This window comes from Myiozetetes cayanensis, unplaced genomic scaffold (assembly GCF_022539395.1).
Source record: "Myiozetetes cayanensis isolate MyiCay16 unplaced genomic scaffold, myiCay2020 scf2-11, whole genome shotgun sequence".
In the NCBI taxonomy this organism is placed as follows: Eukaryota; Metazoa; Chordata; class Aves; order Passeriformes; family Tyrannidae; genus Myiozetetes; species Myiozetetes cayanensis.
In genome coordinates, this window is record NW_026087411.1 from 23215490 (window position 1) to 23241867 (window position 26378).

Genomic DNA, 26378 nt, shown 5'->3' on the forward strand with positions numbered 1-26378 from the left:
AAAATGTGTTTCTAGAGAGAATTCTGTTTAAAATCTTTAATTTTTTGTCAGTTAAATTTTGTATGTTAGAAGGGTAAAAAGTGTGCATTGTCCCTAGACTTGAGATAATAACAAGCCATTGCCAGGGAGAGAGCTAAGAAACACTGACTTCTCACTCACTAGTAAGGACAGCAAACAGAAAGATATAAGTAGTACAGTGTGGGTTTTATGTGCCAGAGTTCCAAACACTATTGCTGCTGTGTAATGTAGCTTTAGAATTCTGTATATAGAAATAACTGCAAATATATTCATATTATATAATTGTATGGTATGATTTCCCTGTCTCTCAATTAATTACCCAAACTATATAGCTAAATTATATGAGTTATTTAAGGAAAGAACTAAAGTTCATAATTCTTACCTAGGTTTTGCATTTAATTGGAATGGCTCTACAAGAAGAAAAACAGCATCTGGAGAATCTCAGTGAGGAGAATGTTGTAACATTTACCTTCACTCAGAAAATATCAAGTATGCTTTTCTTTTCACATTTATAGCAAATCTGAAATAACTGAAAATGCCAGGATCTCGTATTTTACTCTTCTGAAACGGCATTTACCAGAAGAGTATATTTGTTTATTCATCAAAATTTTACCAAGTTGACTATAGATATGTGCTTTACATATGTGTAGATTCTATGATGGTGGCAGTACTAAAGGTGTTTTCTGGAGAAGAAATCCAGAAGTTGAACAGTTCCCACTAAACTTAATTCTTAATATCTTTAAGGAGCATCTCAACAAAGATTGCTGTACAGGATTAGATGCAATTGCAGAAATGATAGTTACATTCTTAGGTTCTTTTAATTTTGGCTCTCCTTCGTATCTTCTGACTAGAGCCTCTAGTTTTGTCAACATATGAAAATTGCTAAGATTCTTCCACTTAAATAGTGGGAAATAAAATAGTGGAAGTTCTACATAGCAGCTCTCAGGATGAAAACAGCAAGGGAGCACATACAGTGCATTTCTCTTGGGAGAAAATATAGTCCATAAGCAAGACTTTCAGGATTTAGAGATTTCCTCTAACTTTTCAGGGTTTAGAGGTTATTCATGAAAATGTTTTCAATGGGGGGAACTAAAAGTTGTACTGTGCCTGTTTGCTGAAGGAATTCTTCAGCTACTGAAGAAGTGCTGGTGATTTTTGTTTGTAATGTTAATGAATGAGTAATTTGCCAGGTAATGGTATAATCATTTTAATATTTGTCTCAGAACCAGGAGAGGCACCCAGTAATTCCCCTAGCATACTAGCTATGCTTGAAACACTGCAAAACGCACCTCATCTGGAAGTGCACAAGGACATGATCAGATGGATATTGAAGGTAAATGTATTCTATATTGCCCCAAAACATATGGAAATAAGATTTTTGCAACTTTCCTAATTATATTGTGATGATTTCCCAATTTCCCGTGGTGATTTGTTGTAGCTACATTTTTCCTCTTCTGAAATCCAACATTCCACGTTATGTGGCCAGCATTGTAGTATACACAATTATATTCTCATGTCACAAACAAATTAAATGTTGTATTCTTTTCTTACAGACTTTTAATACTATTAAAAAGCTAAGAGAAAGCTCTTCTTCAAGTCCTGTGGCTGAAACAGAAGGAAATATTATGGAGGAGGTAAAAGCAAGCTGTAACAGCTGATTTAGAACATGTCTGGGTTGTGACTAGCAAGGAACTGTATTTCTAATTGTAGCTCTAAATCAAAGATAGGAAACATCAATGATTTCTGAAATTCTGTCTCACAGCTCAAACCCATTTGTTTGAAAGGCCTATTGGTAGAGTTCCTGGACTATTTTTCTTTGTTTTATATGTTGTAGTCTCCAAATCTTTTGCAAGTTCACCCCTTAGAATTGTTTGTATTTTTTATCACAGCACGAAATGTTTCTGCTTTTCCCATAATCTCAGACTCCATGGAAAGTTGCTAAAAGAAATGGTATCTATGTATTTTTGCCGTACAGGTTATTCCAGATAAGTTCTGCCCATTTGTTTAGCTCAACATGACACTCTAGATACTACACCTTAGTGCATTTAGGAATACAGATGGTATGGAGGGATAGTAACACTAGAGATGAGACCTGTCGCTTTCTTATCTTCTTGTCTTGTGAATGACTAAAGGGAAGAGAAATACTAAATACAGTTAAGTGTTGAGAGGAGGAGGTTGCCCTTCTGGCTCTGCAGTTCTACGTGGCATTGAACATGAGCTGAAGAAAAGAGGGCACAAAATAACTAGACTTTTCTTGTGTCTTTTTATGAGATTTTAATTGTTTGGAGGTTAGTACAAGTTACATGTAGCAGTAACTAAAATTTGGAGGTTGGTCCGTTACACCAGGCAGTAACTAAAATAACTTACCTGTTGCAACAAGATTTTAAAAATGACTGAGTGGACAATACAATTTCAGAGTTCACGTGATAAAGACAAAGCTGAAAGGAAGCGAAAAGCTGAGATTGCCAGATTGCGCAGGGAAAAGATCATGGCTCAGATGTCTGAGATGCAACGGCACTTCATCAATGAAAACAAAGAACTCTTCCAGCAAACTTTGGATGAGCTAGATACTTCAACCTCTGGAGTACATGAAAATAGGTAAAGGAATCTCATTTAAATTTTTCCCCCATTAACTTTAATGTCACATTGTCCCATTGTTACTGCTTTAAAAAGCTTTTTTTTTTTTTTTTTGTCTGACTGGAAAACTATTCATAAGTTTTTGAGACAAAAACACAGCGGTAAATAGAATGCTTTCCTCCCTTTCTCTGTCAAGATGGTGGGATAAATATTGATTCCTCTCTTGTTGCATCCTCATAGTGCTCAACATAAACAGGCAAATAATTCTTTGTACAAAATAACCCAGTGAATGATTTATGATACTAAAGAGACTATGCTATTGAACACAGTAAATTGGAAACAGCTGATTATATGTCAGTTGAAGATCTGGAAGAAAATCTGATTGTAGCTGGAAATATGAACTGAAGTATGCTAATGATCTGTGGGGAAGTGGAGAGTGTTTTCAAAATTCATGTCAGACACTTAAGGGATGGGGATGATGGAGGGCTGCACATTTTATTTCTGTGTTAAACTGGGGTGGGTTATACTATTGGGAGGGTATGCATTTTTTTCAGAAAGTATGTGCTATTTCTGAGAACATAGGAATTGTTGTATAAATGCCAAATTTGGTTTTTGTCAGAGAACATTTATCATAAATCTAGAAAACTCATTCATCACATTTAAATCATGACCTGAAATGGAATGTTTTTCAGATCATTTGCTTACTAATATTCTATGAATATTTTAGCCCTGTAATTTCAGATGCAAAACTCACAGCCTTGGGACCAGAGCAAACTAGAGTAGCCGAACCCAGGCAGGTTGTTATGTGTATATTGTGTCAGGAGGAGCAAGAAGTTAAAGTGGACAGCAGGGCTATGGTCTTGGCAGCATTTATCCAGCGATCGACTGTGTTGTCTAAAAATAGAAACAAAATTACTCCAGACCCTGGTAAGCACTGTTCATACGTGTCTTTAATGTTAAAGAATGTTGGGAGTCACTGTGACAAACGCATGTGTTCCTTTGAGACAGTGACATAACCTTCTTATGTTAACTGTGTGTTTGTGAAAGGCTTCTTCGTAATCAGTAGCAAAACTCCCCATCTTTTTAGTGAGGTAGAAATGTGTGTTCTAAATAATGTAAATCACTGCAAAACATGATTCTGCCATTCATTTGTGACAAATTATTTATAACTGTTAAAAACCCCTTAAAATCAGAAGTGTTTGTTCTTAAATGATGCCTGTAACATTAGAGAGAGAGAGGAGGTGTTGAATGTAATGCTGTAAAAGCACAAGATGTATGTTTTTTTCCTCTTGGCTATATCCTCTGAAATTCCTCTTAGCGATAATAAAAAAATCTTGGATTTAGGTACTTTGTAAAACAGATCACAGTGAGCAATGATGTTGATAGAAAGGCTTCTCTGAATTCTGTATGTGTAAACACATAGAAAATCTCTGGACTGAATTGTTTTGTGTCCTCACTTTGAAAATTAATGTTCTTGGACTCACTATTTGATGGTATCAAGCCACCAAAACTGCAGGTACATCCTGGGGGTTTTACCAAGGCCTCCAAAAGCTTGGTTTGAAGTCTTAAGTCCAGCATACACACACATCAAAACAAAATTACATGATACTTGTAAATTATCTAAATAGTTTTAAGTTGTTGTGGATTAGTAATGTGTTTTGTGCTTCATCAAATGAGTTACAATTCTGTGACGAAGTTAAATAATAATGCGACTGTGGTAACATCAATCTACAGTTAAGTCTTTTGATAAATGTTTTATTTCAAAGTTGTTTTGTTTTGTTTTAAATGCAGAAAAGTATGACCCATTATTCATGCACCCAGACCTGTCATGTGGAACACACACAGGTAGCTGTGGACATATTATGCACGCTCATTGTTGGCAAAGGTAAAAGGCTGTATTAAGTTTTTAGTCCAAATAGCATGTTATGTTATCATATTGCCTAATGGCACCAATTTTAATGGCAAAATTACTACCATGTAGTAAATGTAAAAAGAAATTTCATAAAGTGATTAAAACAGCTTTCTGTTGGAATAAAGAAGTAGAAATCAAATGCTGTAAATATGTTCAAAATAGTTCTCATTTGCTGTCTCTCATCTCGGTAAAGAAGAATCCAAAGCCATACATGGCAGCTTTCATTCCATTTGCTTGTTTATCTCAATGCATAATTCCCTGTGGTGCACATATATCTGAACACTAAGCTCAGATTTTTGGGGAGTTTCTTGCAGTTCACTGATAGACATGTTTTTGCTGCTTCTTCTGCTCTCTACTGGAGTTTTAAATGACAGTGCATCTCTTGCACTCTTGATTCCTCCAGCATGTTTAATTTGAAGTAGAACCATCTGCAACCTAGTTCATCTTCAACATAAACTCAATTTTATCTATTGTTCTTAGCTTTTTAATAAAGCCTTTTCCAGTTATTTTTATTCTTTGATTTTTGGAGGTGTATAAACATGCTTCTTGCTGTGTGGGGCCAGTGCCATGTGACAAATGCAAACTGTTCATCCTCTGACTTCAGTTAGGCCCTTGCTTCCGTCCTTGGCACGGCTTCTGAAGGGCCTAATTTCAAATTCTGCCTTGTGTGTGAAGAGGATTAGGAGCTCCCAGAGATTCTGTGGCTATAACCACACACTGGTTGCATTTGTGGTCTTTGATATCACTGCTCACAGTCCTGTGTGGGATCCATTATCTCCTGGAATTGCCCTTAGAGGCCTGTATTCAGATCATTTTGGGGTCGTTGTTTGGCATGGTTTAAACCACACCAAAGCTTCTGGAATAGCAGTTACATTTAGCAAAGCAGTGAATTCAGTTTCTTTTCCATAGGGGATTCAGCCACCAGTTTTTCCAGTTGCTGCTCTGTTTTCATTGTGGCCTGCAATGGAATATGCCTACAGATAATGCTTATGGCATCTCCCTAAAAAATGAGGCCTTTTTTTTTTTTTTTCCTTTTAATGCTTCAACCTTCTCTTTACCTCTTCCTCTGGAAATTGCTAAAGTCTTAAACATGATTTTAACAGCCAAGTGAACTTAAGCACTTAAGGGGATTTTGGCACCCAAAAACTTGGGATAGCTGCAGTTAGTAGTACCTTATCAGTCAGAGGGTAGGGCTTTTTCCTTTAGATAATTCTCTTACCTATATCTGGGAAAAGGCAGAACTGGTCTTCCTGAGAATTCTTGAATTTTTACATTAAAGTAATGTTTTAATAATTTGCCACTAATGACTTGCTGTTTTCTAAAGGTATTTTGATGCAGTCCAAGCAAAAGAGCAACGAAGACAACAAAGATTGAGAGTACACACAAGTTATGATGTAGAAAATGGTGAATTCCTTTGCCCACTTTGTGAATGCTTAAGCAACACTGTTATTCCACTGCTTCCTCCACCAAGAGTTTTGTTCAACAGGTCTGTTTGCTTTATGAATGTCGTCAATAAATGTAAAAAAATAAGGTCCCAAACAAGCTACACCCCAGAAAACCCTCATGAATGCTTATTAACTTCTGTTTAGATAAACTCAAATGGGTTGCCTGCCTGCTTATTTTGGTTTATGGATTTTACTTTGTTGTATATTATGGAATTTAGAGCATGAAAGGACAGGAAAGCATAGGACCTGCAGAAAAAGAACTGAATGTAGAAAACACCCGGGCAGCAGGGAAAGAGCCTTTTGAGAAACAGAAGAGCATGGAATGCCTCTAAAATACTAATTCTGTATACAAATTGTTTTTAATTGTTTGTTGGGATTTTTTTGACAGGTTAGACTTTTCAGGCCAACCAAACCTAACTCAGTGGATCAAAACAGTATCCCAGCAAATAAAAGCACTGCATTTGCTTCGAAATGAAGACTCTGCAAGTAAGTCTGAAGAAATCTGTATATTTATATGTGAAAATGCTATACTATTCATGGAAAAGAAATGAGCATATCAGTTCTACCACAGTAAGTGGCACGAACATCTTGGAAGTTCAGCTTCTGGTGGTGTGCTTCTTCACCTTTCTATAATGTAAGAATTATGTATAGGTAAATAATCAGTGATTTACTACTTTTTTTTTGGTACAGGTCATTCTGGTCATTCAGAAAAAATGGATCAGCTACAATTACCGGAAGGATTTAGACCAGATTTCAAACTGAAGTATGTATTTACATCTTAATAAATCATTAAAAATTCATCATGAAATGGTAACAGGAAAATAAAATGTAACTTCTGTGCTAGGTCTCAGTAATTAAGGCAAATATATACATTTTGCTTTAATTAGAAAAACTAATTATATTATTATGACGGTATTGAAGTTCAACCCACAAGTCCTAAGTAATACAGTAGAATTTGAAGAGGTAGATGTGGTGAGTGGTTGTGCAGATAACATGCTGCACTTTTTTTTCTGGCATAAAGATTAAGCTTTGTACTGCTTTCAACTGTATGAAGGATTCATTGTTATAGCCAGCACAACATGTGAAACATGAAGGAAGACTATGAAATGGAGACTATGCTAATATATAATTTTAGCTGCTATGGTGTGCTTGTATTAGGTTCTACCCTTTCTTGACTTGAAGAGAAAGTAATAAAATCATTATGTGGTACAGACAGTTGTCTCCCAGCTGCACACAAAGATGTGAGGCACCTGTCCCAGCTGGCAACAGATTTAGCTATCAATCATGCATATTTCTTGTAATTTAGCCTTAACTATATAATCTTTGAAGACTAAATATACTTAACACTAAAAAATGAGATTGATTCCAATCAAATAATCAAGAAATAATTCGAATGTATCTGTCACAAAAAAAGAGGTTACCGAATACCAGATCCAAAGAAGGATATTGGAGTTGTCACTTATATTTTAAAAATCCAGTTGTTAAGCTATGGATGAATGCTTATTATTAAAGTACTATGCTGCCAGTGGAGAAAATAATGAATTAGTAATATTGTTTTCTTTGTTTCAGGAATCCTTATTCTGAGAGCATAAAAGAGATGCTGACAACTTTTGGTACGGCAACATACAAAGTAGGCTTGAAGGTTCATCCAAATGAAGAAGATCCACGTGTACCTATAATGTGCTGGGGGAGCTGTGCTTACACGATACAGACTATAGGTACTAATGCATTAATTTTGCTCCTTTCTAGGTGATTTTCAGAATCTAGTTTAACTCACAGGGTTGAATTATTTTTGTTTTACAGAACGAATTTTAGCTGATGAAGATAAACCATTATTTGGTCATTTACCTTGTCGACAGGTAAGGATCAAATAGCAATTCCTCTTTGAATTGGTGGAAAAAAGAGGGAATTGTGCTTCACTAGTGAAATTTTAAGCTACAGTTATTTGATAGTTTTATTTGTTGGGTCCTACTGTTGAGATTTATTAATCTATTTTAAAATCACATCTAGAAAAACTGTTACTTTTTTTTCTATAAACACATAATTTAGTAAGGTTATGGTTTCTCATGGTAACAGTCAAAATTTAAGAATGCTGAAAGGAACTTGTGTATCTGCATAAAATAAGTATCTATCATATACTACACAGTCCAACTGCCCCCTTAAATTGCAGTGGAGAAACCTGAAAAAAATGCAGTAAGTCAAAAGGCCTTTCTTTTCATGTTGAGGAACTTGGTTGACTGTATCTCTGTTTCTTTGTTTTTCAAGGACGACTGCCTTACGTCACTAACAAGATTTGCAGCAGCTCACTGGACAGTTTCATCTCTTTCAGCAGTACAGGGTCACTTTTGTACTCTATTAGCATGTAAGTTTACCACCTTATGCTGATTTTTTTTCCAAAGGTACAGATACAGAAAAATGCTTTCAGAATGACTGTTGGTATTGATTAGAAAACTATTTTATGTACTGGTGTTAAGGAATAAAGCAAGAGCTGATATTTCCACCTATACATACTATGTCATACCATGGAAAAAAGCAAAGGGATATTTCTTTTGGTCTGCAGCTCCAAGATACATTTCAAGGGAAGCATGGATATTTTGCTGTGAAGGATTTCTGTTGATTCCTCTTTTTAGAAAGACACCTAGAGCAAAGGAGAAGGAAGTGTGGCCCTTCACAAAAGGGATGTACTGGAAATCTAATTATGAAGAAATTAAGATCAATATAATGTGGAAAGGAAATAGGATATTTGTAGAGGTCTGTAATATATCTGCAAAATTTTCTGTCTTTTAAAAGTAGGATTTGTGGTAAGACAGGACTTAGTATGTAATGTCCTATGTTCATTGTGAATTTTAATGAGAACAGCCAAAATGTTCCAAACCTGAAGCATTAGTAGATACAGAGGAACAGTCTGAAGTTCAGCCTAATGCAGTAATTGCCCATGAGAGGAGTATTCTGAAAGGGTATTATAAAATGGGATGATAGCTTTAATATTTCCAACCACTAGAGCAGGGAAACTTTTAAAATGCATTCATATACTGAAATTACTGGTAGATGGATACCACCTACTTCAGCAAGCGGTTGGCAGCTTTATGGGGAAAAACTTAATTGTTACCAGTTCATGGCAGTAATGGTTGAGCCATTTTCTCTGTGAAGCAGGACAAAGATGCTGCTTGCTACTTGATGGGAACTGAGTAGTACATGGTGCTCTGTGTGATTTGGGTATTCTTGAAAACTTGTATCAATGTTTCTTCAAACCTCTCCTTCCTTCCGGCTGACAGAAGCAACTGTACTGCTTTGATTTATATGAAGGAAAAGTTTCTGTTATTTTGTTTTTCAAGGCTAGGAATAAGGAAAATTATTAGCCTTTGATCTGTCAGTATTCTATAAACTATACATAAAGGTGACTTACTGAAAAAAATTTGGTTTGGTAAATCCCTTGCTCTGGTCACATTTTTGATAGAAACATTTGTTATACTAATAAATGTATATTTGTGGCTCTATGCTTACAAAAGGAAGAGCATTTAAAATCTGAGTAGTGATGTAATGTTTAGTAATAGAAATAGATTCGAAATGTCACATCTTCAACTAATTAATTTTTTGGCCAGCAAGGCAGCAGTCTTCGACTGAAGTATTTTTAAGTTCTTATGATGAGACTATTTTTTACTGCAGTAGCGTTTTTAAACTTGGCAGCTTAATACTTATGGCTGCATCATAAAACTATACCCATAGCTGCAATTGAAACTCTTTTATTATAAATCAGATTTTACTGCTTGGAGCAAAGAAGTCTGCAATTGTCCTTGATTGTTACTTAAAAAATGTAGTAACGTTTTCAAAACACTTAATTTGTATTGTTTGCTTTTAGATGGAGGTGCCTGGAATTTATTAAGTGCGTGAATTTCTGTTGTCAGCTGGAGTGCTTTAGTTAATAATTTGTGGTTACTGTGAATGCTACAGAGGTGGAGAGACCAACATCTCGCTCTTTCTTAATTAAAGTTATATATGTATATTTTTGAGTCTATAAGGCAAATTATTTATGTAGGGCAAGTTCAGTGAGTCTTGTCAAGTTAAGCAAATTGCATCTTTGAGCAGCTGTCCAGCAACAATTAGTGGTCCTATTTAATCACTAGTGTTAGAGCTTATTTCTGGGTCAGAGTTTGAGACACTGTCTCATTTTATCTCCCAGGAAACCCAAGAAGTGAAACAAAGTTACTATGGGAGTAGCAAATGGCTACTTCTTTTCATTTCAGTAGAATAAAATAGGCAAGAGCCTTTTCCAATAGTGTTGAACAACTCTTGAATTGATTCCTTTTTGTCCAAAACAAGTACATTTGTATTTTTTTTTAAGCATGTACAGGAAGGAGATGGCTTTCATTTTGTAACTGAAGTACACTAAAATCTGTTCATGTATAAATGTTCAATTAAATTTTTTTTCCCCTCTCCAAAATATTTAGCACTGGTGCCTAATGAAAAAAATGGAAATCTTCCTTGCATACTTGATATTGACATGTTCCATTTATTGGTACGTATTCCACAGTATATATTAATAATGTTTTGATCCAGTAGGCACTATGTAAAAACTATTGAAAGCTTTTTCTTTACTCTAAGTTAGGAACCTTTCAAAATGTTCAGGTTTTTAATTTTTTCACTACTTAATACATTTTAAAGACTTCTTTAGTTTCAGGTATTCTTATGTATATATATAAAAAAAGGGTAAAATGCAGCAGAATATATGCTCTTTGACTGTTAAAAAAATACCACAATAAACAAAAACCAACCCCCCCTCAACAAACCACAAACAAAAAATAGGGACAAAAAAGACCCCCCCAAACAAAACAACAAGATTTAAAACTCTCCTGATAGTTAATCGTTGTTCTCTTATATAATGTCTGTGTAATTAGCTTCAAAATTAGCCTTAAGTCTCCCTTCAAAGGGTGTAGTTGCAGCATGAGCAGAGAAAAGGGGAAGATTCCAAAGGAAAAGGAATGTACCGGCTTTCTTGTTTTCTTTTACAGGTAAGCTTGGTGCTCTCTTTCCCTGCCATACATTGTCAGGATTTTTCAGGGGTTAGTCTTGGCACTGGAGATCTTCACCTGTTTCACCTAGTCACTATGGCACACATAATACAAATTTTACTTACCTCATCAACAGGTAATGCCACTTTCTTTCAACTTTTATTGAAATGATTCCTCAAATCTGTACTTAGGAGGAAGCTATGATGCTGTTGGTAAATGTGCACAGTTTATAGCTGCAAAACACAATTGTTGGTGCTCTGTCTTTCTGTCCATAGAGAGTATTTATAAACTGTACTCATGCAAGTTCAGTCATCTTGTCTTTATTGCTCAACAGTGGAAGTTTTTTGGAGCATAGCTAGGCATGAATCCTAGCTTTCCATCCAGTGTGTGGAATTGTTTATGGCAGAGTCTTGGCTTAGGCATTGCATGATGAATAAGTTGCAGTTAGGAAAGTAAGGCATCAATGTTACCTTCTGGCAAGAGGAGGTGGATAAGGCCTCATGTGCTGAAAGCAAAGAACTCCAAGCAAGTACATTGGGAAACCAACCAACTGAAGAAGGAAACCAACACCTCACTGGAGCTGACAATAGTATAAACTTACCCATAGGATGTGCAGCAGAAAACTTTTTTCTAGTACATCCTATTCTATTCCAGTGGAATATTTCACTTAGTTTGGGCATTTTTTTATCAAAACTTGAAAAAATGCATTCTTGTTGTATAATCATGTATATATGAAAAAACTTGCTTAATTATTTATTTCTTCTTCAGAAGAGAATGGCATGGATCAAGAAAACACTAACAGTGAAGAGGAACTAGCTGTGCTTACACTGTATAAATTTCTTTGCCAGTGTACAGGAAGGTAAAAGTGTGATCTTTTGATAAAATTTTATGGTATTTTTCTCCCTCCTGGACTCAACATTAATTACTGACTGAATTTTATTTAATAATGTGGTGAAAGATGATGCTTTTCACTTGGGAGGTCTTGTATCTTGTTTCTTATCCAACACTTCTAGATTCACTTAATTAACTATTCCCATAAATTTCTCTGTGATCATGAAGACACCTGCTCATGTAGATTGTTCTCTGGAACAATTTTTTCTTTAGTCGGTTTGCAGAATCTGGAATTGGCAGTGTCTGAGTACAGAAAATTTGTTGGGATAGGAATGGCTTCAAACTGGAAGAGAATAGGTTTACATTAGTTATTAGAAAAAAATTCTTTACTGAGAGGGTGGTGAGGCACTGGAATAGGTTGCCCAAAAGTGCTGTGGATGCTCAGCCCTTGAAGTGTTCAAGGCCAGGTTGGATGGAGCTTGGGGCAACCTGGTCTAATAGAAGGTGTTCCTGCCTATGGCAGTGGGGTTGGAACTAGATGATCTCTAAGGTCTCTCTAAGGTCCCTTCCAACCCAAACCATTCTGTGATTCTGTGATCTGAAATGTTCATGCAAAATTATTCTTAATTACTGTCCCAGTTAGTTACATTTTTATGAATCTCTAGTTTCTTGTTTTTCTTGGAGTTTGCTTTGAAATAAACACTTTGCATAATGGTTGTTTCAACTGAAGTCAGTAATTTAATATGCAATATGCCTGAAGGCTTACTAAATATAGCTCTCAAACTGAAACAATTAGATAAAAGTAAACTTTTTTTCTTGTATTCCCTTAAGTGCCTTGAAAGAAATTTCCTCAGGCTGGCACCTGTGGAAGAATCTAAAAGCTGGAATCATGCCTTTCCTGAGATGTTCTGCTTTGTTTTTTCATTACTTAAATGGAGTCCCGGCACCCTCAGAAATTCAAGGTACTGTCTGCTTTGTATTAAATCACCTTTTCAAGACATAGACATTAATGGTCAAAACAAATTACATTTAAACTCTCTTTTCTGAAGAAACTGATTGAATGAATGTGGACTTGCTACCAGTGCAGAATCATATCAGCATAACAAAAAAAGACAAAAAAAAATTGTTTATTTTAAAAATATAGTTTTAATATAGAAGTAAACACCGTTCTAGATTCCTTAAACTGGAAATTGATGCTCTTCTGTTAATAAGGGAAATATGGATTATTTCAAAGCTCCTATAGATTACTATTTTTAAATGAGACAACCTTTTGCTTGCATTGATTTAATTCAATCAGCATCTGCTAATAATTAATATCAAGGCCAGGCTGGATGGGAGCTTGAGCAACCTGATCATCTGGTCTATTGGAAGGTTTCCCTCCTCTTGGCAGGGATTTTGGAAGCAGACTGTCTTTAAGGTCCCTTCCAACCCAAACCATTCTATGATCTCCCTATAAACACACTATGTTATGTTACACCCCAAATAATTGACGTTAGTAACATACTTCACTGTCCTCCACATATGGCAGGTGTAGGGACAGAATGTAAATCTGAAGATGTTAATAATAAGTAGGTTCACAGCACATCAGGACTCCCATGTTTAAAACAAAGGCTAATACTTGGTGCTGAGCTGATATAAGAACAGCGGTTGTCTCTCATCCTGGGTGTGTTTGTGATTTGGTACTTTCAGAGTGTTTCCTTGACCAGTTGTGTGTAAATTGTAGATTCTTAATTTTTAACCATTTTAGTTTTGTAACAGTCACAATACTTCATCGGTTAGGCCAAAAGAAAGAAACCTCTTTTCCTGAACTTTTATTTTCTGGGACAAGGTTTCTCAAGTTCATAGTCTCGACCAGTAGAGATCACTTGAGTTCTTTATTGTATGGATACTTTAAAGGTGAGGTGCAAAGTGTAGATGTACTTCCAGACAGTAGGTCTGTGGGCCTTCAAAGAGGATGTTGTAAGAGAGCAGAAAAGGAAGGCTTTGCTTCACTTCTTTTTTACAATCCTCAAGTCCCAGATGCTTGGATGGCCCTGCAGTTTCCCACCACTGCGAGCTGTTCTGCAGGCATCTGTGTCACTGGGTGTTTTGTGTTCCTTTCCCGCTCCCTGGATCCCTCATGACTGGCTTATATTCCTTTTCTGTGGTTTACTGGGGGTTGCAGAACAGAAATTACTTGTACATGACAGAGAAGTGAGCGCAGTTTTTATTCTAATTCTCTTCCTTCCTCTGTTCAGAAGTTAAAGAGGCTGTTCCCCAGAAGAGGTACTGGTACACTTTTTCCTGAATGTTGGGAGAGCAGAGGCCAGGAGAGTCAAACCAGTAGACTAGTGTGAATATGGCAGTCTGGGACTATGTCCTAGATATTTTAGTAAACTTTGGCATTTACATTTGCAATTCCTATATTTCTTTCTGAGGGTGTGGTACACTGCCTGTCACTGACCACCTGTCTTGATTCCTTTCACAAGAAGCACAAAGTAGCCATTTATTGGGGGACATTGAAACAAAAACATATGAAGTTGTAAAGGCTGTTCAGCTCTCAGTTGTGGTTCTTACATGACTACTCTTGAAACATGTTTAGGGAGGAAATTTGAGGAAAGCTGCTTTTCTTTACTGGCAGTTTTCCAGCATACCTGTCTGGTGCCTTCAACACTTCCAATCTTCATGCCATGTTTTGGGTGCTGGAGAATACAGTTTTGAAAAAAAAAAGGAACATACTTATGAGAATTACACTTTTTTTTTTGCAGTAAATGGAGCAAACCAGTTTGAACACTTATGTAGCTATCTTTCCTTGCCAAACAACCTCACTTGCCTTTTTCAAGAAAACAGTGAGATTCTGAACACTTTAATAGAAAGGTAAGTTGTGTTTTTGTGCTTAGTTTAAATATAATGAGTCCTGCACAAGATAGTAGTATAAGTATTCTCCCAGGAATGCATATATGGAAGTGAATAGTAGATTTTGAAAAGTGTTTGTGAAATAAGTGTTTTGAAGGAAATCATTTTGGTTGTAGGGTTACTTAATAAATGTACTGTGGATTTTTTTCTTTTTTTTTTTTTTTAAATCATTCATTACAGTTAAAATCCAGTTTCTTTTTTTCTTGTAGTTGGTGCAGTAACAATGAAGTAAAAAGGTATCTGGAAGGCAAGAGACCAGCTATCAGGTAAAAATAGCCACATTTCAAGAAAGAGACGGGGAAAAAACTTTAATGTTGCTGTTTCTCCAAATTTTTTTGTAAAGGGTGTTTATAACAACATAGTATCAGTTCTGACGAAGATATTATGGGATAAGCAAAGATATTTTGGGAAAGTGTAAGAAAACTAAATATTGCTAAAATCAGTAAATTTTAAAACTGTAACATTTAGACTGTTTAGACTGACCCACAGTAATTAGAGGCCATAAAATTTCTTCTCACGTTTCCTATTACTTTGTACCTTCCGATTCAAAAAATACGCTGTTACTGTAAGACATCTGTAACCTTTGTTTAAAAATACAAGCATCAAAGAGGTTTTGGAGTTATCTTTTTAAAGAATCCAATTCCTTCAGTGAAACCAACACTGAGTCAGTTGCTAAAAAGAAAATTCCCTTTTCATAAATTTCTTCTTGCTAAGCAATTACTTTGAATTCAAATCACATTTATTACTTTGGGGGTGTAGAAAAGCGTTTAGGGTGTTGTTCTTTCTGAAGGCTGGGTAAAAATAGTGGTTAACAATTATTCAGGTAATTATAAATGAATGTGAGGTTCACAGTGCAGTCACTGTAAACATATCCCTGTGCTAAATACATAAAGTTAATCTTTCAACATTGTATATAGGATAAGCGTAAGTGACAGAAATAAAAATTAATCACTTTGTCTGTTAAACACCAGACTATTAACAGAATCTTATACAATAGGAGTATTGTGGTTGTGTAATTGATTTCCTGCCTAGGTGTGATTGTTGGGATTTTTTCCATGTTTTCCTTTTGCTGATTCTTAACTGCTTTTCCCAAGATTATGTCTGACTTGATAGTGATTTTTTTTCCCTCTCAGCACGTTCTTGTACATTGTTTCTGTTACAAACTCTGTTAACATTTTGTAGTCTAATTTGTATTATTCCTAGACTTGAAGATTATTAAAATTTAGTGTACAGTATCTGTTATTTTTAAATATATAAATATTTGTTATTAAATAGGTCCTTTTCATTTCATGAATGTTTCATTCTCTGCAAGATACAAATTCTCTGAACTTGATTGTCAGACTATTTTCAATTCAGTATTAGTGACTAAAGGAAAATACAAAGCAAACTGATAAGGGATAGAACAAATATTTAGTTAAATCTGTATTGACCTCATACTGAGGTTTTGCTGAAAGTATACATATGACATGTATTATTCTGACTTTCTACCTCTGTGTTTTGTCAAATTAATAGAAAATGTGATAAAACAGGAGGTGGTTTAGTTGAGAGATCATGTTGGTTCCTTTTTAATGTGTTCCCATTTTACTCTGAATGGCAGAGAAGAGGAAAACTTTAAAACTTTAATTATTCACAGATGCTGTTTAGATGAGTCAGGAAAACACAAATGAGTTTGAATTCACTTGCGTATTATTCACTTGTGTATTATTCATTGAAATTTGAGTGGTTGATTTGATTGTTTTATTCTAGCTATGCAAGAGAATCCAACAAATTAATAGACCTTCCGGATGACTACAGCTGCCTCATTAACCAAGCATCCAATTTCTCGTAAGTTGTGTGCAATTATAGCGAGGAACCTGAAGTCTTCTGCTCCTTTAAATGAACTGGGAAACCTCTAACATGAAAGTCTCAGAAAGTTGCATAGAGAATCATAAAATTAATGGCACATAGCATTTGTCAGCAAAACTGCCCTGTATTTCAGAGAAGTAGAAATTGCAACTGTTAACTTTTGAATCTTTTTACCATCCAGAGTTAATACATGCAGTGAATTTCTTTTTCTTTTGGTTTTTTGTTTTGTTTTTTTTTTTTTACTTAACAAAAGGTGTCCGAAATCAGGTGGTGATAAAAGCAGAGCCCCAACATTGTGCCTTGTGTGTGGGACCATGCTGTGTTCTCAGAGTTACTGCTGTCAGACTGAATTAGAAGGGGAAGATGTTGGAGCCTGTACTGCACATACGTACACTTGTGGTTCTGGAGTGGGCATATTCCTTAGGTAAGGAGGAACTCCTCTGCTCATACTGCCGGGTTAGGCGGTGTGTGTAGTCAGGAAATTAGTAGTTCTATAAATGTGATTGCAGGCTTGGTTTGTAAAGGTAGTGTTTTGTTAACAATAGGGTTCTCTAAAACTAGAGTGTATTCATCTTCCTATACTTTGGTATAAGGTTAAAAGGTGGTTTCTTTGAAGTTAAATATCACAGAAAATTTGAATTTCATTTAAAAGTGAATTTGGTTTGTCTGTGCATTTATTTCTACTTAAGTATTACAGAATGATGAAGTTAAATTTTGTTGTAACTGCTGCTGCTGTTAAAACCATGAAAATTCACATTATCTATCTTCCTGCATACAGGAAAAGATTAGATAATGTCTATTTTCACTTTGCCAAAGATTAGTGAGAAGTGAAATTGGTTTTTTTCTTGTGGTTTTGTTGAGTATTTTACACAGACTGCTAATAATATGCCATGAAACCACATTGTTTTTAACCACCATGGAGAAGTTATAACAGGAAGAGAATGAGTTCTTTAGTTTAAAAAAACAAACAAACAAAAAAACAAAAACAAAAAAAACTTTAAAAATCTGTACATGCAGATTATACAGAATGAAAGTAGGTAAGAACTGGAAAAGCAGTGTTTATGGAAGTATAAGAAACTAGTAATCTAAAAATCAATACTTAAAAAACTTCTCTGTGTTTTTCTCTAGGGTAAGAGAATGTCAGGTGCTATTTTTAGCTGGGAAAACAAAGGGCTGCTTTTATCCTCCTCCTTATCTTGATGACTATGGAGAGACAGACCAGGGTCTCAGGTAAATATTAAAAAAAAATACATCTTTTAAAGGCAGGAATTCTAAAACTATCTGGTTTGTAAAATACACTTTTAATGTTACTATTTGATTTTAATTATATAAGTATCTTTATATTTTGACTGTGCTGCTGCATCTAATATCTTCAAACTTTTTAATGCTAATGTGTGGTTTTAGGTCAAAAATATTTAATGGAAGATCTTTTCCAGGTTATAAACAGTTGTCTTGAAGTTTAAAAATGTAAATCTTTTTAGCATCTGTAAAGTTGCCTAGAAACTAAGGCTGAAAATTTTACTTGTATCTAGTGCATTTGTTTGTATAACCTGTGTTAATTTAATACCAAGCAAAAATACGATGAGATTATTTTATTTAATGAGCTAGTTCTTTGTCTTAACTCCTGTCTCTGCTTCCTACGAGAGAATAATTTGGGGACATGATAATATTAATTCTTGCTACTTTTGAAACTGGTCAAAATCAGAGAACATGAACTGGTTCAGCCTGGAAAGATTGCTGCAAAGGTGCATTCCGAGGTCTGGGGGCTGTACAGGAGGTTCCCAAAGGCTGGAGGGAACTGCTGAGCTGTAAGGGTGGGGCACCACACAAGGTAGCACTGCGGTTTACTAATCCAAATATCTGTTGATTTGCTCTGATAAGAGAATGATGTTAAAGGGTTGTCTAAATATTTTAGTATTTTAAAGGGTTATCTAATACTTAATATATCTCACCTGAGTGTTTGTGCTTAGTTGCAGTGTTTTATCATTCCTGATAAGTGTTATCTCCTTTTCAGGCGTGGGAATCCCTTACATCTGTGCAAAGAGCGATTTAAAAAGATTCAAAAACTCTGGCAGCAGCACAGTATCACAGAGGAAATTGGACACGCACAAGAAGCAAATCAAACACTAGTTGGCATTGATTGGCAGCATTTATAATGGTTATCTGCTGAAGACTGGAACTTTATTAAAGATTTTTGTAATTCAGTAAGCTTTTCAAAGGCGGGATGAGGAAAAAATTCTGAGGAAAAAAACCCCAACAAGCTCAAACCTGTTATTTAATCTTTGTTTTACGATGTATTTCATAAAGATACCAGTTAACATTAATCAAGTAAACTTCTTTCTATGTAAGCAAGTTTTATTAGTCCTATAATTTGCACTGTGCTTCCTTCACAGAAATGTCTTGGGTTATAAACCTGGGCAAATGAACTTAAGTTTCTGATAAAAAAAGAATGACTCTTTTTGGAAGTCTGACTATGATTTTTCTTATAAACTGCAAGATAAAAAGACTGCTGAAACAGAAATGAGATAGAGCACAATTATTGATTGTGTTTTGCCCCATGCTAGTAATCTGAGCCGTTTTATTTATTATTCTGCATTTTAATACTTAAGCTGTGTGTACATGCAATGGAATGAAGTAAGGAAGCAAATAATGTAGCAAATGGATGTTTCTCTTTGCATCAGTGGATAATTCACTCTTTCACTTGGTGTATCTAAAATGATTTTGTCATTTGTACTCTTGCAGCTTTCTTGCTTCCAGTTGTTTTTTAACTAAAAAAAACCTAACACTAGCTTTACAAGTAAAATAATTTAAAGCTTTCTCCAGAGCATTGCACTCCTTAGGATTATGTGGGTTTTAATTTGAATTTAGCTGGGAAACCCTTTCACTTTCAATTAGGTTATTGGTATTCAAGCGTTGACATTGTGCTTTAGAAGTTAAGATAAAAACACGTAAAAGTCACAAAAGCTGATTTTTTTGTTAATTTGCAGAATCACAGAGGATATTTTCTTCATTTTTGTTGACAGTCAACTTTTAAGGTGCAAATCCCATCTCCTTTTTGTTGCAGACAAAATGAATAGTTTCCTCTGGCTTTGAAGGGCCACAATCACACTGCCCACATTTTTGCATTGATTCTTTTTTTTTTTTCTGTTGTCCCATCAAGTATATTTACTTTTTGGCTTAATTTAAAGCTCTGTAAAGATGTTTGCATATAGTATATTTTATAAATATATTCTATAACTGCGCAGATTTGCACTTGATATGAGGGTGCCTGAAGGCAGTGAGTTTTCTAGTATGTAATTAGATCTCCAAGGTGTCTCTAAAAAGTCACATTATGCTTACTGATTTAAAATAAAATTCATTACCTTTATTTCTCCTATCTTCTGACAAATTAGTAAAATCTTAATTTACATAGTTCTGTTTCCTTAGTAATCTGTGGGGTTTTTAGTTAAGTCTTAATTTCTGACTTACATCTTCAACCCGGATAAGCAGTTCCCTTTACTGTCTACCAGGTCTTCAGTTACACTTGGTCTGACTGAATTGTTCCTATTTTTACAGATTTAATGCTTCAGATAAATTTTGTATATTCATGGTGTACAGGACAATTTTTCAAACATTCAGTAACAGTATTGAGTGAAGATGTGAAGTACGAAATAAAGAAACTTGGCGAATGTGGATTTCCTTTTCTTAAAAACAGTACAGACTACTTTTGTCTCTACTACCTGTTGTAGATTGAATCATTTATATATTGCTGTCACTTCTTATCAAGAGACACGCAGAAGTTGCAGGAGCAAAGAACATTAATGCTTTATCTCTGGTTTCCCCTACTTAACCTGGTTGACATATCAACGATTTTCTGTGCATGGTACTTAGAAATCCCTCTTTTTTGGCGACATTACTATTCCTTTGCAGAGAGTCTTGCTTTTTGAACTATGTGCCACAGTTTCAAATGTGTAACTGCATTGAAAAACTCTTTTCCTGTAAGCATAACATTAAAAAGATAATTAATGATACTGATAATTGATTCTCTGTGCAAAGCAAAATACAGTGAGAAGGATTTTTTTCCCTCTGGGATCAGAGTTGGAGACTGCAACCACAAATAATTGCAAAGTACACAATTTATGATTTTTTTGCAATTTGGTCATTCTTTACTCAAGACTTCTATTTTCTGATTTGTTTTGCATGTATTTATATTAATGTAGAAATATTTATATATAACATTGTTTCAGTATCAGGGAAATAATATCTGTAATAAATTGGCGATAACTGTAATATTTATGAATTATGTGTACAATCTAGAATGTATTATGTGTTTGGGGGGAGAAAAAAAAAAAAGAACAGCAAAACCACACAAAATTCCCAAACATAAAGTCATCATAACAGAATACAAAACAAAGCTGAAAGCATCAAGTAAGTGCTTTTTCATTCAATAGGTACTTTCTAAATGTTGTTTTTAGAATTTTGCTGAGCTTGTTCCTTCAGGTGTGCACCTTGTTAATCACAAGCTGACAGAAATACCTGGATGTGCAACATCTGCAATTCCCTGGCTATAAATGTAAGATGATTATATTATTAGTGTCACTTGCTTCAGTCAGCTAAACCTTTCTTGACCTCTACCAAAAAGTCTAATCGTCTTTTTAAAGGATTGTAACTTATATTTTGTAAAGGGATGAGGGTTGAGGTTCACATCAGTAACGTTTTTTACTCTGTTCGTACTTGAGGATAACATTTCTTACTCTCCCCAGCCTACCACAGGAGGCTCTTTCTTACTCTGCTGGAAATACAATAACCAAGATAACAAAAACCTGATGCCTTCTGACTTGTGCCAAGAGCCAGTGCTCCCCACAGCTCTCTAACCACTTCATCTGTAATGTCAACAGGAGGTGGTTGTCTGAGATGAAGTGCTTGTGGATTCTCAGACTGTTGACATTTATAGCTCTCTTCTCGTTCTCTACAGCTTCCTTCCACGTCCCTCAAACTAGTCTTCAATGCTGATGACTAAGCAAGTAGATTTCAGGCCTTCCTACTGCAGCCCTGGGAACAACCTGGACTGGAAGGTTTCAATGTGTTCATTGCACTGTACAGTTCAGTTCTTTCCTTGGGGCAGTGGACATGCCCCATGCAGCTGCACAGACCCTTTTCTGTCCTTTTACATTCGACATTAAGCCCTACCAGTGCTTGTGCTTTAGCCCTGGCATCTCACTTTAGGTGCATTTTATTTTATACTAAATGACTTGGTGTTTTGTTTAGAAGCTCCATCATTGTGAGAATTTTCCCTATGACGTGAATGTGTAGAGGAGAAACTGGATGCTCAATCTACTGTGCAAATACCTTCATTAACAGCATTAAATCCCAGCTGTTTTCCTTTCTGGAAGATTAAGTTGCAGAAGGGAAGTTTCATCTCGGATCTCTTGGCAGTGGTGTCATGTCGTGATCAACTGAGTTTGCAATCTGCTTCCATTCTGCCCTGGACTCTACTCCTTTGTACGAATTGCCTTTAGCAGGAAGTGATGGCTCTGTTTCCATGCTGCTGTAGAGATTATTGATTTTAGAAGTCAAACATGACTGTCTGAAACAGTTTTGGCTTGAATATCAGCTTGAATATCAATTCCAGTTGTAACTGGTTGGCTTCCAACTGTTCATTGCCTCCTGAAACCTGAAAATCCAGCCAGGATTCTGTCCACTTTGCAGTTTGCCTAGTTTGCACCTCCCAGAATTGGTTATGAGGATGTTGTCTGAAATCATATTGAAAGTTTTTCTAAAGTAAGACATCCGATGTACAGAAAAAGTGCTTCGCAGCAGAAAATATACAGAAATACACAGGGGGGCCACCTCTGGTAATAGCAAGAAATACTGGGTTTGTCTTTGTAGGGTTTCTATGGGTCTTGTGATTTTAGTATTTTTGTATTACACTCTGCTTGGCTTTTGGTGAGCCAGGACCATTACCTGGCCAATCCTGCATCATAGTGGGAGTGGGATGGGGTGCTTTTCAAATCTTAACTGATTTGAAAAACTTGCATAGGGAGGCATCTAGTTACATTAGCTGTTCAATTCCTCAGCTCCTTATGGTTGATTGTCCCAGAATCCTACTTGATGCTGCACAGAGAAGGTTGTAGATTTAACAAGAATGACATTGGATTCAGTTATTATCAAGGCTTGCCTTCTTAAGGAATGCTTCCAGGTGCTCAAGGAGTGATGAACAGCGGGGATCCTGCCAGCCACACCTCTGTGTGCACAGCTAACACATGGCCATTTGTCTGCTTTCTCTGGGTCACTGGTTCAGGCTGCATGGAACAGCTTCTGTGTATCCTTAGGGACAGGCACAGAGAAAGGTTACTTGGCAGTAATGGGAAGTCTTACAGACAAATTGTCTTTAGGGAAATGTCTCTCCTTACCATGGTTTTTGGTTTTTTTGGGTTTTGTTTGTTTGGGGTTTTGTTTTTGGTTTTTGTTTGGTTTTGATTTTTGTTTGGTTGGTTTTGGTTTTTTATCTTGGGATTTGAATACTGGGGAATTGCAAGGAGAAGAGTTGGCTTTTCCTTTTGGGCTATGTTCACGCGAAGGTGGGAAGAGTCTCACAGGAAGAACTTGCTAATAGGTGTTGCTGAAACCAAAACTCCATCTTTTGGTGCCTGATGAAAGCCACGTGGGTACATGGATGGCACATTTTCATCTCCAGTTGCTGATAACTTCCAGTTACCAGTAAGCAGCTTCACCTTGTTGGAGCGTCATTTGTTGGTTTGGGGATCCAGGGGTGACAGATGCAGGGGCATCGCTGTAAGCCTGGGATAGCTTAGTAGAGGTGCCTGCTTGGCTGCTGGGACTGCAGCGAGCACACACGCCGCAGGCAGCTCTAGAGCATGGATTCATGGCCAGGGGGAGCTGGAGCCTCTCTGCCTCTCCTGGCTGCCAGCCAGAGTGCTCATGCAGTCTGGGGTTTTGCTGTTGAGGAGGTTTAAACTGTTGGGTGAGGGACAGGGAAGAACTCGGTGTCAGGAGGGTGGTTGGAGATCCCAGGCTTGACTGAGGCTCTTGACCTCTCAGTGCTTTCTCCCAAACCACACTCTGGAAGCTCATCCACTGGAAGACTCTTAGAGACCAGACTAAAAGTCCTGCAGAACTGTGCTTTTCAGACAGTTAAGCAGCTTTTTCCAATAAGGGGAAGAAGCAGTTTCATTATCTATTTTATTCCAAGGCTAAGGGTCAGGAGAAATAGTGTTTCCTGGTTCTGGGAGAGTCACCTCACTGTCTGAGGGCTAATTCAGGAGTGCAGCATTACTGAGCTTGTTTTGTTGATAGTATTATTTTTCACCTTGTATTAGTCAATATGTATTTTGTTAAACATGTTACAGGCTGATAGAGGAATATAAGCTGCAGTAAAATAGTTCAGGTTTTTGCAAAGAGACCTGTGAATACCACATGTTGGATGTGCACTGTACCCCTCTGATCATGTTGGGAGTGTTTTGATGCTGTTCAGTGCCCCTTCTCACCAGCTGGCCCTGAGAAGTAGATGAGTATTTATGATAATGTGTGAAAGCTTTGTCCTAAAACATCCCCTCACTTCAGCTTGAGACCCTATAGAAGGGCATGGTGATTTCATCTTGTTTAAGTTCACTGTATCCACCCATAGACCTGATCCCACAGACACCAAGATGTGTGTGTTCAAGCAGTCTGGCCAGGACTATGTGCTCCAGAGGACAGGAGCAATGGCTTCTGAGTCCTCCCTACGTTCTGCTTGCTTGGTGATAGCAAGCTGGCTTTTGGATACCTCTTTTATACCCTTTGCCTCAGTATCCTGCTTCACCCTTCATAAATCTTAAGTAAGGCTGCCTGTTGTCATTTCCTGGTTTGGGGTGCCTTGGCTGGTATAAAATAATGTGAAGAGGAATGGCACACACCACATACTGTCTCTTGTTACCAAAGTGCTGCAGGTCTGCTGCTGAGAAGGCAACTGTACCATGGCCATTTGGAGCTCAGGCTTCCTGGGCTGGGTGGAAACAACACATTTCTCAGCATCTTCCCACTTCATTGCTGTCAGTCACATCCCTCTTTATCCATACGTGCTGCTCTTTAAAGGCTTGCTCAGTTATTTCTTCTGCTGTTTTGTACATGTACGTTTCTATTCATACTTCATTTGTAGCAGTTTTCACATTTCTTCTACCAATTTTTGTTCCACATATAAAAGCTGCTTTGCATATTCTTATCTTGAGGCTTTTGCATATTCATCCTCTATTTTTTCCTGCGCCTCTGCCACCTTTCCCCCTCTCCTGGCATGTCAGCAGTAGATGACCAAGTCTTATATCTCTGATGGAGAGATTTGTCAAACGCTCTTTTGGAGGAAAAAAGAAGAGGGAGAGTATGAGGCATTTCGCAGAGCATCAGGTGTAGGAGCTACGAAATGGCAAGTACTGATCTTGGTCTCCATGACAGCGATGATTAAATGTTACTTTTTCATCAGTTTGTGAATATATATTTTCACAGTCTCTTTTCAGACAGCGTGAGCTCGGAGGTGGTAAGTTTTCCAGCTTGTCCTTTGCGTAGGATCCTGGAAGGAAAGCCAGACTGGGTAATCAGCCCTGGGCAGGGTGGGACAGCTGAGCTTGGGTTATGGATGGCGTCTATGCAGACCACTGCGGAATGTTTTAGTGACTTATAAAACCAGGGTGTTGATTTGAAATCAGACATGTATTTGAAGAACAATGTGTGAAATATATTTCTGTACTTGCAGCATTCTAAATGTGGAGGATGGTAAAGTGTGTTAATGAATCGGAGAAAAGATTATATAAAAATAACAAATGTAAGGAGATCAGCAATATGTTCACTGATGTCATTCACTGGTGTCTTATAACCAGAGATGCCTGCATTAGAGAAGTAGTGTTTGCTTTTGCTCCCCATAAAGACAGTTCCAAAGAGCCTGCATTTTCTTGCAATGATTATAATCAGAGTCCTTTGGAATGAATGTGCAATTCAGCAGAAAGCACACTAGAAGAAAAACAATCTGCAGTAATTGCTGGGCATCTATTTAATGCTGTTGAACTAGTCAGGCATCTCATCTGTGTATAATAAATCTTTCCAGGTCAGGTTTTGGTAATTCATAAAGTGGTCCAGTAGCTGAAAGCTTGGAACAGGGCATGAACTCTGAAACAAAATACTTCATGTTTTATTTTCTTTTTCGGTGTACTACTTTGTAATGTAGGCTTTAAACTCTACTCTGTCTCTGCTGTCAGCTTGAACTGGATGGAACCAAAAATAAGGAATTTTGAGTTGGTTTTTTTTTAACAGAGTGGTAAATGCTCTACGCTAGCAATGTGTGTCACTTGGAGCATGCAGAAGCCCATGGTGCTCCTCTGGGAGGCTGTAGGTAACTGCTGCTCATGCCAGCATGTGTGAGACACGCATTTCCGTGTGAGTAGCATTTCAAGTTGTTGGGTAGGGTAGGTGTGCAGTAGCTGTTATTCAGGGCGTTGAAAGGTGTCATGTCCAAGACAGCAAACCCGAGAGCCAGTGTGGTGGCTTCACTGCACTGGAGCAAAGCGGGTGCTGGGGGCGGGAAGCCGTGCTCCAGGCACGGTGAGGGAGGTGCGTGTGGCTTCCCAGGGCTGCAGTAGCAGTGGCTGTAGTGAAAAGAGGATGGGCTTGAATCCTGCTCTCAAGAGCTTCAGAATCCACTTGTAAGCCTTTACCAGTGACAGAGGCCTAGCTGTGAAATATTTGAGGAGGGTATGTGGCACTGGGAATGTCTCTCTGTGTGAGCAGCACTCCTGGCCGAGTGCCACCTTGCAAAGAGGGAGGGGACAGAAAGTTGTCTTATCCCACTGGAGTCAGGGATATGCTGTGGTAGTAATTATT

At 36.9% G+C, this 26378-nt stretch overlaps 2 protein-coding genes across 3 annotated transcripts in view; both read left to right on the forward strand.

Annotated features, from left to right (window-relative positions):
- UBR2 (ubiquitin protein ligase E3 component n-recognin 2) overlaps window positions 1–20807 on the forward strand; it is a 57817-nt gene extending 37010 nt beyond the window's left edge. For both annotated transcript variants that reach the window (XM_050316738.1, XM_050316737.1), the window contains exons 26-47: window positions 405–507; window positions 1242–1351; window positions 1572–1652; window positions 2435–2616; window positions 3323–3522; window positions 4387–4480; window positions 5832–5993; window positions 6341–6438; window positions 6643–6715; window positions 7522–7670; window positions 7756–7811; window positions 8218–8314; window positions 10401–10468; window positions 10962–11097; window positions 11730–11820; window positions 12624–12754; window positions 14540–14648; window positions 14897–14953; window positions 16434–16511; window positions 16786–16956; window positions 17661–17762; window positions 18547–20807. In XM_050316738.1, coding sequence (XP_050172695.1) covers window positions 405–507; window positions 1242–1351; window positions 1572–1652; window positions 2435–2616; window positions 3323–3522; window positions 4387–4480; window positions 5832–5993; window positions 6341–6438; window positions 6643–6715; window positions 7522–7670; window positions 7756–7811; window positions 8218–8314; window positions 10401–10468; window positions 10962–11097; window positions 11730–11820; window positions 12624–12754; window positions 14540–14648; window positions 14897–14953; window positions 16434–16511; window positions 16786–16956; window positions 17661–17762; window positions 18547–18688 — 2490 coding nt within the window. In that variant the 3' untranslated portion in view covers window positions 18689–20807. The remainder of the gene's footprint in view (window positions 1–404; window positions 508–1241; window positions 1352–1571; window positions 1653–2434; window positions 2617–3322; window positions 3523–4386; window positions 4481–5831; window positions 5994–6340; window positions 6439–6642; window positions 6716–7521; window positions 7671–7755; window positions 7812–8217; window positions 8315–10400; window positions 10469–10961; window positions 11098–11729; window positions 11821–12623; window positions 12755–14539; window positions 14649–14896; window positions 14954–16433; window positions 16512–16785; window positions 16957–17660; window positions 17763–18546) is intronic.
- A 2829-nt stretch (window positions 20808–23636) lies between these two features.
- Window positions 23637–26378, forward strand: part of BICRAL (BICRA like chromatin remodeling complex associated protein) — a 70233-nt gene continuing 67491 nt past the window's right edge. The window contains exon 1 of the mRNA XM_050316742.1: window positions 23637–24930. The gene's annotated coding sequence lies outside the window, so the exon portion shown is untranslated. The remainder of the gene's footprint in view (window positions 24931–26378) is intronic.